The sequence below is a fragment of the Pinus tabuliformis genome, chromosome J, assembly GCF_031772625.1.
Source record: "Pinus tabuliformis cultivar Carrire ecotype Pingquan chromosome J, CPIR1, whole genome shotgun sequence".
In the NCBI taxonomy this organism is placed as follows: Eukaryota; Viridiplantae; Streptophyta; class Pinopsida; order Pinales; family Pinaceae; genus Pinus; species Pinus tabuliformis.
This window is the reverse complement of record NC_142295.1, coordinates 109,095,518-109,108,899: the sequence shown is the minus strand read 5'-3', so window position 1 is coordinate 109,108,899 and position 13,382 is coordinate 109,095,518. Positions and strand designations below refer to the sequence as shown.

Genomic DNA, 13,382 nt, shown 5'->3' with positions numbered 1-13,382 from the left:
CAACAAAGTGCAATCTGAATTTTCAATCAAACTTGATCAAACATACCACAAAATCAACATAGGTCAAACAAAGCCAAAATTTGGGCAACCTACCACTACCCAGAATTTCTGTCACCCTTTTAGTCAATAGACCAAAATTCGACCTCCTACCCAAAAGCATTTTGGTCAAACTACCCAGAACAACAATCAACAGTCAACAAAAAGGTCGATCAATGTTGATCAAACACTGTTCAAATTTTGGACTTCTTCTCTCTCTCCTTCGCATGTGTGAACAGAAGATCAGATTGTGTGATGATTCAAATTATCCAAATGAGGGAGGCCAAATTGGTATATATAATGGTCAAAAGAGGTGGGCTTGACCAAGGGTCACACCCATTCGCATGGGGGGGTGACCAGTGATTTTGGGGCCTACATGTGCTCCAGAATTTATAATTTAAATTTAAATTTATTTTTCTTTCATGGACTGACATATGTAGCTAGGGAATACTAACCACAACTACCCAAAAATCAACACTCCCTCTTAGCTAGGGAGGTATTCACCTTGACTTCCTCAAATGTCCTCTTTGTTGAACAATTTCTCCATCCCAAGAAAAGATTGAATGAGCCTGCTATGTTAATGTATCCATCCACTTCATGTTCTATCCTAAAACCATATGGAAAGCATCATGCAAAGGATCTAGTTACCCAATAGTGAACCCTCATGTCATCACATGACACTTGAATGGTAAAACACTTGCCCAACGTTATGGGGCACTCAATCTACCCACTAGCCAAGTAACCTTTGGCAATATGGTTAGAACCTTCTGACCGAGGGATCACTTCAAACCCGCATGCTCTCTAGCCAATCTCCCTAGCCACATTACATGGCTCCTTGTCAATACCCTTGACTTAGGGAGAATATCTACCCTTGATGCTACAACATCAACACTCCCTCTAACTAAGGGAAGCATTCTCAACCACTCCAAGCTTGTCTCTGAAGTAAACAAACTTCATCTAGGACAGAGGCTTTGTGAGAATGTCTGCAACCTGCTCATCTGTAGAAATGTACGGGAGCCTCACTGCTCCCTTTTGTACCGTGTCTCGATACTTGATCTCAATGTGCTTCGACCTGTCATCACGGTCGTCTCTAGCACCTAGTCAAACAATCTCGCGAGCAATTTCTAAAGCCACATTGCTTCTCAACTCGCCAAACTAGTTGCAATATACTTGGCCTATGCAGTGTTGAGTGCGACAGATGTTTGCTTCCTACCCATTCAGGATATCATAGCAGAACCCAAACCGAAGCAACATCCCAATGTGCTTTTCCTGTCTTCTGCACTCTCTGCTCAATCTGAATCTGTATATCCCTGTAGTTGTACTTCATCATTTGAGACATCTCAATCCATATCCAATTATACCATGCTAGTACTTCAACACATGTTGTGTCGCATGCCTCGACTCAACCATAAACTAACTGGCTTCCTTCACTGGATCCATCATTGTAGCTACTTTTCAGTCACCCCGACTGGGTGCTTCCTCTTACATTGAAACAAATCCTGCTATAGCAATTTTGGTTGCTCGCTCTGCCAATGTTGCTTCCTAATCACTAAAGCATATCTATTGTCTGGCATGGTCCACTCATAGAAGGCATACTGCTCTTAGAGACCTCCTATCTCTAAGCATCTAGTCTGACAATCTTGTAGTCCATCATCTGAAGGATCTCAATAGCATACTTCCCTTGACAAAGGAAGTAATGCATCAAATTTGGATCCTTCATATCAAACTCAAAGGTAAACTCCCTCTGAAGAAGGGCTTCCTGAGGTAATCTTGACTGCTTCCTCTATCACGGAAGCAAATCCTCTTGCCACTATTGCTCCCTCTGTCACATGCGCCCTTCTGCTCTTGTCAGAAACAAGTCATATAATAACAAGATCAGCGAAGACTCAACAGATATCCATCAATGTAAGAATATCATGCCCAAGGTTTGTACAAAGCTTTCTTCAATCTGCAAATATGAGACTCCTTCTCATGTACCTCAAAGCCCTGAAGTTGTTCTAAGCACACTTCATAATCCTCTCCCTCTTTTTGGGAGAACCCTCTTCCCATGAATCTCGCTTTGTACTTCTCTATGTTGCCATATACTGTATATTTGATCTTGTAGATCCACTTAGAAGTCACCACTGACTTCCCCTCAGGTTTTGGCATAATTTCCTCCATCATGGCATCCTTCAAAGTTCAAACTTGTTGGCCTACTACCTCTAAACTAGAAGCTTTTCGGTCATTTGGCACAGTTCCAGATGTCAGTACAATTTCTCCCTCTCGAACATGAATCACTCTAGCTGAATTTATGCTAGATCCTAAGAGAATCCTCTTGCCACAAACTATTGCTTCGTTCTTCCTAATGCTTCCATCTACTGCCAAAACCTTGGCAACCTTCACAATGTACCTACAAACCTCATTAGGAGGCCATGGAAAAAATAATTATAACCAAGCAAAAAAGGATACAAAGACAAGAGGTTGACCAATAATAAGGCAATAATAATTAAGGAGGAAAGACATGAAGTACTTATCTTTTGATCTGAGGATTGTAAGGAATCGTCAACTCCCTCTTGATCCTTGCCTTCAGCAATCTCATCAAGTTAGAAATGCTCATCCTCGTCCTCATCATCAACTACTAATGCATGTTGTTTTCCTTTCCTTCCTTGCATGATTTGAATGAGCTAGGGTTTCTTCATCCTCGAGTTATCCAACAACCCCAAAGGCTCAACTGCAAGCTAATGACATTTCCATGCTACCAAGTATACACTCCTACTAGCATTCAGCATTCATGGTCACATTCTAGCATTTCACAAACCCTTAGGACTTTCACATCCAAGTCATAACCTTCAGATCTTCTAAGGTTTACAAACCCTAAGTTTAGAACTTACTCTTGGACCTCTGATTTGTCCAACTATAGCCAAACACAGCCACCAACTTGGAATTGTGGAGATGATCAATAGTAATCATGGAATGCCTTAAACTTGCCTTTGACATTGAAGGGGTGAGTCGTGTGCTCTAGCAAGTACTTTTTCCAAGTTCACCACATGGAAAAAGCCTTGTCCTTTCTCCTTTTATTGATTTGAAATCTCAAGGGGTACCAACAGTTGAAAGCCATGACAAACTTCAAATGGTGCCAATGGTTCAAAAAACAATCGCAAACTTCAAAGAGTGAATACCTCGTACATCAACAAGTATCTTTGTTGTATTACAAGAAACAAAAGCTCCCTCTAGTTCTAGACTAGCTTCCTTGTCTTCCATTCTGAGGGAAATAGTCCTAACAGACTTTACAAAACAACTACGCAACCTCCTATTCCGAACAGCAGCCCTGGGAAACCACCGCACTTCGGGGCCACTAATCTGAGGCTTCTCAGCCTTTGTTGCTGTCACATTGAGGCCATTCAGCCCTCCTGAGGTCACCCCTGAGGCCTTTCAGCCTACCTATAGTTGGTACTAAGGACCTCTCAGCCAATTGCAACGAAATTCTGGGGCTTCAACACTCAAACAAAGATGTACAAAACTTCGGCCTCCTTTATTCCAACAGCAGACAAACTTGACAACTTCCATAACCCTTCAGGTTAGCCTTCTTTCCACTATCCAGCAGACCAGAATTTAGATGAGAAACTTGGCCTCCTTCACTAGGGAAAATTCTCTTTCAAAAAACAGAAAAATAGACCTCAAGTTCATCCTCCACTTGTGATCTGCAATTCCTTCTTTGCTTGATGTTTTCACAAAATCAGTTGCTATGGATCATGTGATTCGTTTGAAATGAAAAGGGCTAACGCCAAAACAAACCCTATTAGAATAAATTGAAAAAAGTTGGCTTCAAACTTTCTCAAACTTGGCTTCTAAGAGATACTTCAATGGTTGCTCTTTCACCTAGGCTCTGAAACCATGTTGATTTTTCAAAGAGAAATTTGATCTTCTAATCTAATAATTACTTTCCAATGATTTCTTAATTAATTCATCCTATATCACATATACCATTAAGCAATTATATATAGAAAATCTCAACAGTAATGCAATAATGACAGTAGGATCATAAAGAGACAGCCAAGCATAATGATAAAAGAGACATAAATTTACCCTGGGAAAACCCAGCAATCTTTTCTTAGGAGAAATTGTTCAATTCAGCGAAGTACAATCTCATTTTTCTAGTCAAATTTGGTCAAACAGACCACAGAATCAATATACGTCAAACAGCCCGAGATTCGCCCTTCCTGTTGTTGCCCAGAATTTCAGTCAACAGACCGAAATGCAACCTCCTGTACCTGCCCAGAACCTCAATCAACTCTGCCCATAATACGGTCAAACTGCCCAGAAGTATTTCGGTCAAACTGCCCAAAACTGTGGTCAAACAATCAACAGAAAGGTCAGTCAATGCTGGTCAAACCATGGTCAAACTTCAGTCTTCTCTCTCTCTCTCTCTCTCTCTCTCTTTCACACATGTGAACAAAAGATCAGATTGTGTGATGATCAGTGTTGAAAATATCGGTATCGGCAAAATATCGGCGAGGGTCCAGAAAATATCTTATCGGCAATATCGGCGAAAATATCGGCAAAATATCGGCAAATATCGGCAAGCATAAAAAATAATTTTTTCAAATTTTTAAATATAGCCGATATTTTGCCGATATTTTCAAAATATCGCGATATTTTGCCGATATTTGCCGATATTTTGAAAATATCGCGATATTTTCTAGGCGATATATCATTTTGCCGAAAATATCGCGATATTTCCGAATATCGCCGATATTATCAACAGTGGTGATGATCTAAATTGTCCAAACGAGGGAGGTCGAATTGGTATATATATAGTGGTTAAAAGAGGGGGTTTTACCAAGGGTCGTGCCCATTTGCATAGGGGGCAACCTATCATTTTGGGGCCTACATGTGCTCCAAAATTTATAATTTAAATTTAGATTTCTTTTTCTTTCAAGGGCTAACATATGTTGCTGGGGAATACCGACCGCAGCTACTCAAAAATCAGCAGGGTGTTAATGCCACTAGTTTTACATATTATCAACCAATGATTGACGTTATAGCTTCATGTGGACTAGGCTCCAAAAGTTCTAGCTTTCATGATATGAATGAGCCACCTCTACAAAATGAGGTCCAAAGAATAGATGAGTTCCTCGTAGAGTTCAAGCAATCATAGACCAAAACAAGGGCAAAATTATGTTTGATGAATGGATTAATGGAAGATCACGCACCATTTTAAATTTCTTAATTGTTTGCCCAAAAGGTACTATTTTTCTCAAATCTGTTGATGCATCTGATCAAATGAAAGATGCACAATTACTATTTTGTCTTTTGGATGAAGTGGTTATGGAAGTAAGTGTTGACAATGTTGTACAAATGATCACAGATAATGCCTCCAACTATGTCGCAGCTAGAAGATGTTGGAGGAAAAACACCCCACCATTTGGTGGATTCCATGTGCATCCCATTGTTTGGACCTCGTGCTTGAAGATATTGGCAAAATTGAGTGGGTGAAGAAGTGTGTAGAAGAAGCAAAGTCCATAACTAGGCACATGTACAACCACTCATGGGTTTTGAAACTTATGAGAAAGCACATTGACAGTAAAGAGCTTGTTCAATCAGTCATTACACGATTTGCAACAAACTTTCTTTCATTGCAATCCTTTGTTCAGCAGAAAGCCAACTTGAGGAAGATGTTTTCTTATAATGAATGGAATTAATCCCAGTGGAGCAAAAAGGTTGAAGGGAAATAGATGGTTGACCAAGTGTTTCACAAAAAAAAATGGTCGAAAACAAAAGAGATTGTGCTATTTAGTGAGTCTCTTGTGAGAGTGTTGTGAATGGTGGATGGTGATAAACCTCCCATGGGTTTTGTTTTTGAGGCCATGGATTAGGCCAAAGAACAAATAAAGTTGGCATATGGGGATAGAAGGTAGAAGTACATTCCTCTATGGAGAATCATTGATGAAAAATGGAACAAACAACTCCATAGACCTTTACATGGAGCTGACTGCTACATAAATCCAAGGTATGTAATTTTGGATTTCAATGCTTATAAGTTGTCATTCATTAGAAAAGTTTTACTAAACATTTGGACTCAATTAATGACCAGTTTTTTGTTTTTGGAACTTTTAAGGTACCATTACAATACAAATTTTGAGGCAGATGGGGAGGTAATAAAGGGATTGTCTAGATCCATTGAGTGTATGGCCCCAAATCCCAAGATTCAAGATTAGATTCATACTAAGCTCTTGAATTTCAATGACAGTATTAGTACCTTTAGCATGCCTATGGCTATAAGAAACAAAGCAAGGGATCCCCAAGGTAAGATATGTTACAATTTGTAAATTATATTACTCATTGCAATTGTTGAGTCCAAGTTGCAAAGCCATTTGCTAACACTTCTTTGCCTTCCAACCTTTTTCTAGCCTATTGGTGGCAACAATTCGGTAGACAATGCCCTAAATTACAAAAATTTGCAATTCAGATATTGAGCCAAACAAGCAATGCTTCAGGGTGTGAGCAGAGTTAGAGCATTTTTTAGCGTACGCCGCATACAAACTAAGAAGAGGAACCCTTTGGCATAAAAGTAGTTGCATGACATGGTTTATGTTCAATACCTTAGGTTGAGGCGGAACCAATTGATAAACAAAACCCCAAAATCAAGCAACATAGTCTTGGGTGACTTTGATCCAAAATCAAAATGGGTCATGGAGAGTCATGCACCAGCATTTGACAATGAATAACTTTCTTGATTGAACTTGCACCCACCTCCATAGGCTCCAGAGGGAGAGATATCACAAGTACCACCTTCAAGGCCAGGGGAATCAAGCCAGAATCCCACTGCAGACTTATAGGCTACTCATTTTGCGCATGAGGATGAGGAGGATGATGATTTTGGTGATAGCCATTAGCACTTGTAGTTGTAGTATTGTGCTTATCCTAGACTATAGAGGCCATTTAGAGCCTGCTTCTTGATGTATTTTGGTTCAGCAATGTTTTGCACTAAGCGATATTTTGGTTATATGCACTCTTACCTACTATATAAATGAGAACTTTTGCATATTTGTGTATAAACGGTTTGAATTCATATGAATGCACATGAATACATATGCTTCTTTAAAATTTAAATATTTTATGTCTTTGGTCGACTAGTTTTCTTGTCCGGTTCCTATCCACAAGGTTTTTCGATTCAATCATTGGTTTGGTTTCGATAACATTGGGCACTATAAATCACAGTGTTTGGAGAAGAAGGGAAAAGGGAAGTCACAATAGATAGCAGCATCAACAGAGGTTCAGCCTGATGAGTTTATAGCAAAGTTCAAGGAGGACTTCTCATTTGTAACCTATTTATCAACCAGCACCACCACTAGGAGTGCATGGTACCTTTTTTTTCAATAGGAATAAGAGTGCACGGTACCTAGATAGTGATGCATCACCCCATATGATAGAGGCATGAGAACTACTTAGCAATCTGATGGAGAGAGACTCGGATTTATATGAGGAGCTTAGTAATGATGCCAAGTATGCAATGACAAGGGTTGGAACTATTAAGTTTCAACTAGAGTTATGAGGGACGTTATAAGCCAAGGATGTGTTATTCATAGCAGGATTGGAGAACTTGCTCTTAGTATCAGTCATGGAGGATAGAGGATTTGAGGCCAAATTCAAGAATGGGAAGGTGCTCATTTTTCCAGACATGTCTAGCCCAGACACAGCGGTGGCAATCGGGGTTAGAGAGAGCAACTTATATAGGTTGGCGAGAAAACCTATTCAAACAATGAGTGATGTTGAGGAGCACATGGAGGCTCCTAGGAGCACATTTACGAAGAACAAGCCTCCGAAGAAGGGCAATGTGCCAAGATCGAAGGGGCAACCAGTTCCGAGTAGCTCTTCGAGAAATACCTCCCTTAATAAGAGGGAGTGGTGATGTTTGTAGCTCGGGTAGGTACTTTTGCACAGACCTAAGTGTCTAGGCATGCAAAATTTGCCTAATACACCCTTAACCTTAGTAATTACTTTAGTGATTAAAGTAATTTGTTTCATAAGACAAAAGTGACTTAATCTAATGAAATGCAAAGGTTTTTGCATTAGTGAATTAGATGAATCTCAACTACCGATCTCAAATGAGGTGAGAACTAATCTCAACCATCAATCAATTTGGAAATTATGGTTGTAGATTCGATCATAAATCAAGCTTATAAAAAAAGGCTGGGCTAAGGAAGAAGGCTGAATACATCTTGAGCACAAGACACAGTGAGAGTGAGATCTCAGTGAGTGGGTAGAAAAGGACTTCCCATTCAAGTGTATCGGTCCGAGGAAGATGCAAGGCACAGCGAGGGAGATCCAAATTCGCTAGGGGATAGATTGAAAGAAAGATCTAGGGTGTGATAGTTGGATCAGACCCAGAGTATTGTTGTATATGTAATTTTTGAAAGGCCATTTTCCAATCAGGGAGCCCGAATGGGTTCTGAATTTAATAAATGAAGAACTGTTTGATTGGGCAGAAAATTTGTGCACTTACGTGATTGACATTGGTCGTCTATTTTGTTTCCATTGTTTAAGTTTTGTTAAGATCCCATGATACTGTTTGTAGCTCAGACAGGTATTTCCACGAGGGTGTCTACTTATGCAAATCGTCATTAAATGTATCCTATGTTTTTTTCTAAAAATTCATTATTAATTAGTTAATTAATTAATTGTTTTTTATGAAAGTGACTTTTAATTAATAAAGTGACTAAAATGGGTCACTTAATGATTTAATTAAAAGAGAGCCATTGATCTCATTGTTAGATCTTAACCATTGAAGATTAGGTTTTTGGCTCAGGTCAAAGTTATAAAAGAAGGAGAGGACAAAGGACAAAGATACATAGAGAGCATTCGTTGTACAAGTCACGTGAGTGAATGAGAAAATCAGAGGTTTGATTTTCAACCATTGGTGAGGATTTCAGCAATAATTCAACTAGGAGAAAGCAGTCAGTCTTCAGCAAGGAAAAGGCAGCCAGCCAGCAGCAAGGAAAAGAGCAGCCATACATCCCAGCAAAGCAGGCCATACAGCCATCCCTATGATTCCGTACATTTGTACAGCTTGGAGAGCAGGCTGCCTCAATTTCTATGCAGACTGAAATGTTCAGGTTTGCCATTCGTTTGATTAATTTCTCAGAACCATTTTCCCTGTAAGGGAACTCTCGTAAGTTCTGAGAATAATTTCAAATAATGAACTGATCTAGAAGAGTAGAAATAACTGTGCATTGTGTGTGATTTCTTTTCTCGTTTTCCACTACATGCAAGAGTTAATAATTCCAGCAAGTAACTAGGTCTGATATGTTTGCTTAGATAGTTGGCTTTAGGATAATTTAACATCCCAGTAGTACTTTTATTCAGTAGATTTGTAATCTGCTAGGTGGTAAATTGCCAGGATGGTGGGTTCAAGGAAATTTTAAAACATACTATCAGATTGGACATTTTGATAACATCCATTTTCATTAGTTTTCATGTCTTCCACTAGTATTCCATTGCTTCATTTTGTTGGTTAACTAGAGGATGGCTACATGTTGATGGGTTTAGAGCACTTAGATGTCTTAATTTTTAAATTCTATAATTAAAGTGTCAATGAAAGCCAACTTAATATTTAGTAATGCCCAAGCCACATGCCTAAAATTGGGCATGGTAAAATTCATGAGTTCAGATCCTTTGGCATAATTTCAAATTCTTGAAACAATTATTCTGCTCGGATCCTATGAACAACTACAAAATGGAAATTCCTACATCCTAGCAATATAAGTACGCATACATGATATTGTTTACCATGTGCCTATCATGAATCCTTTAATGATTATCTGTAGCCATTTTCACATAAATACCAACAGAGAAAACAGTTTGACATAGCATTCACGGCACTGCTTTCAATAATCGGAAATTTCTGCAATTAAATGAGGTATTCCACACGTGACACTATATTATTTTCTGTAAATTTTAAGATCAACAATATATATTATGGTAGTAGTGAAATAATGTTCCCAGAATTTAAAAATGTCTAGTTCATCTAGAGAGGAAAAAAGTATACGAGAAGCCTCAACACATTTCTGCAAATTGCAATACTGATAGTAGTATGACCGTACCTCAGTCCCAGCTTTTAGCTCAAGTATCTTCTTTGCCACAGCCCCAGCTGCTACTCTTCCAATTGTTTCCCGTGCTGAAGATCTGCCACCTCCCTGCATTTTATAGAAATGCAGTTATAACACATAAATCACTAAGTTGTATCTTCAAAAGCAAGAAGCATTTAAAGAGAGGCATACTACTCAGCAAATAGGCATGCTTAAGCATACCTGAACTGAACGAACACCATATTTGAAGTCATATGTGGCATCCGCATGAGATGGCCGATAGGCTAATGACATTTCACTGTAATCCTGTCAAATTCAGTAAAATGCAATCAAGAAAGAGTGGATTCGGAATTTCAAAAGCTCGCGTGCTGTAAACAACTATCTCAATTACTTTGTAAAACACAATGCCGAAATGTATGACACAATCCTGTTCTCTATTCAGAGTATAAACTCTGTAACCAGGCACTCATGATTTTAGTAGACGTAATCATCATAGAGTGAACTGTCCCCGAGAACTTTTATGATTTATCCAATTACTTATCACATACATAATGACATATGGTTAGACTTACCAGGACCACATATACATGGATAGCAATTATAGCATACACTATTGAAATTGGGTACCAAGCCACAGGGCTTAAATGTGTCAACAGTTAAACCTTTAATGCTAAATAGTAACATTGCACTACTGCCAATGCCTTGAAGGAGTTACACCTCTACTAGATTTCACGCTCTTATGATTTAGCCAATTACTTGTCACATACATAATGACCTATGGTTAGACTTACCAGGACCACATACATGGATAGCAATTATAGCATACACTATTGAAATTGGGTACCAAGCCACAGGGCTTAAATGTGTCAACAGCTAAACCTTTAATGCTAAATAGTAACATTGCACTACTGCCAATGCCTTGAAGGAGTTACACCTCTACTAGATTTCACCCTCAAAACTCAAGCACAGTAAAAATGCAAGGCTCGCAAATCCTTAGAGACTTAAATTTAGTACTTTTAGGGATAGCCTTGAAGATTTAGATTTAGTTCTATAGATACTCCTCCCTAAAAGAACTAAATCTAGGTTAGGCAGGGATATGTCCATAAAGGCCGTAATTGGTAAAGGATGTCTCCATCATACCCGGTTCGCTTAATAGATAGCTGAGTGGTGCTCAGGTGCAGCCAGACATCCTCAGCAACCTACAGGTGGGTAATCCAGTTTTAGGAGAAAAAACAGTTTTCTTTAGATCTTAACATTTTATTTCAACACTTGACTAATTAATTACCTCTACATACACGTGCACATTTACCTTGTGTATTTAACAGAGAATCATAACAATTTACCCTCCCCCCAATCATGCCAGAATCTTGTCTCCATGTGCTGCCAACCCTCCATCCCTGAGTTAACGACAAACATGAAATAAAAAAAGAACAGGCTAGCATTTATAACATCCAATGCTGCCTATAGAATCACAAGGAATCCTTAATATCATGTAAAGAGAAAAATTAGTTGGCATCCCACCATCTCAAACTACCTCAAGACTTGGAAAAGATTTGCTCCATGATCTAAAGATAAAAAGTTACAAACCCTTTGACCTGGTTACTAACGAAATATATATCTGACCCCTTGATCTGACTGCAAATGAAACATATATGTATATATGTATATATATATATATATATATATTTAGTAACCAGATCAAGAGGTGATATAACCTCTTGACTTGATCCTAGCTTGACCATAGACCATAATTTCCCTAGTGAATTTCAACTAATCATATCACCTACAATCATAAATGATAAGACATAAAGCATAGCCAAAAATGAGAATACAAGCACTATATATTGTGATTAGTCAAGATATTGTTTTCATTTTTTTTTACCATGGTGAATCGGTAACTCGTTGGAATAATCTGGGCGAGGCCCAAGATCAAACCTAGCAACTGCCACTATAACACCAAGAGTATATCCAACAGCCCATAAGCCAGATATACCAGGAATTTATGACTTAGCAAGAGTTGAGACTCTATGAGAGTGGGGGAGCCTACTCCTTGAGCCTTATAATAACCAATGTTGTGAAAAGCGTGAGCGGGATTAAATCGGCGTGGGGAACAAATCGGAAAAAATCGGAAAAATCGGGAAAAAAGCGTTTGGTACAAAAATATTCATTTTTTTTCATTTTTTTTCATTTTTTTTCAATTTTTTTAATATCTAAACCATCTACAACATAAAATAAATACATTGACACATAAATATGATAAAAAAACTAATATATAAGATGTTTAATATCATTTCTAGCGCTAAAATCACACATAACATTGAATCATGTCCTGAATAGTAAGTCCTGACTCCTGAGTCCCAACTCAGCCTCAAAATATCAACAAAAAATATGATAATGTATCTCATCATGTCATAATGTCATATACAATAAAATGAAAGTCTAATCCTATTGATTTCCTCTGCCCCTCTTGCGAGAAAATGTCACAGCTTTCCCTTTCCCTCTAGATGTAGATGTTGGTGCCTGTGCTGGTGGAAATGGCAGTGGAGTCTGATGTGCTCTAGAAGCTGAAGAACTAGAAGTAGGAGCTACAAGAGGTAGACGGAGACCACGTCCTCTACTGGTGGCAGTGGTAGCCCGGGTAGGCGGTGTCACCTCCTCCTCCTCCTCCTCCTCCTCCACCTGCTCCTCCTCCTGCTCCTCCTCCTCCTCCCCCTCCACTACATCCTGCACTAACCAATCATCAGTAGAATCCATGAGAGGCCTCTCGGCCTCAACCCTCCATGCAGCAGTGGTGTCAATCCCATCCAATGAGATGGCATCCACATCAGGTGTCCTCTCAAGTTGCCTCACCCACAATCGAAGATTGTAGTAGACGTAGACCATGTCATTAAGTCGCTGGGACTCCAACCTGTACAAAGATCATGAAATAATAATTAATAATTAATATTATACAAAAAATATTATTTAATGAATTCAAAAATTTATTTGGAAATTTGCAATATTTTAAATGTTTAAGTGTTAACCTGTTGCGCTTCTTGTTGTGTATTTTTTCAAATACACTCCAGTTGCGCTCACATCCTGAGGAGCTGCATGTTTGGCTGAGGATGCGTACGGCAAGCTTTTGCAAAAGGGGTACTCTGCCACCATACATTTTCCACCATGCATCTACAACAAAATTACAAATAAAATTTTAAATAAACATAAGAAAAAAATGGAACTTGAAGAGACAATGAAATTTGAAACAAAGTTACAAACTAAAAAATACCTAGCATTTTAATC

General features: G+C 38.7%; 2 protein-coding genes across 2 annotated transcripts in view; both read right to left on the bottom strand.

The window, feature by feature from the left end:
* LOC149225766 (chorismate synthase 2, chloroplastic-like) overlaps positions 1 to 13,382 on the bottom strand; it is a 117,274-nt gene that overhangs the window by 31,063 nt on the left and 72,829 nt on the right. The window contains exons 5-6 of the mRNA XM_089377306.1: positions 10,326 to 10,409; positions 10,119 to 10,211 (exon numbers count right to left, since the gene is read on the bottom strand). Coding sequence (XP_089233432.1) covers positions 10,119 to 10,211; positions 10,326 to 10,409 — 177 coding nt within the window. The remainder of the gene's footprint in view (positions 1 to 10,118; positions 10,212 to 10,325; positions 10,410 to 13,382) is intronic.
* Positions 12,407 to 13,292, bottom strand: LOC149225768 (uncharacterized). Its single transcript, XM_089375146.1, has 2 exons — positions 13,127 to 13,292; positions 12,407 to 13,011 (listed from the first exon to the last, which is right to left on the bottom strand). The coding sequence occupies exons 1-2, from the start codon at positions 13,252 to 13,254 to the stop codon at positions 12,549 to 12,551; spliced, it is 591 nt and encodes a 196-aa protein (XP_089231272.1). The 5' UTR covers positions 13,255 to 13,292; the 3' UTR covers positions 12,407 to 12,548.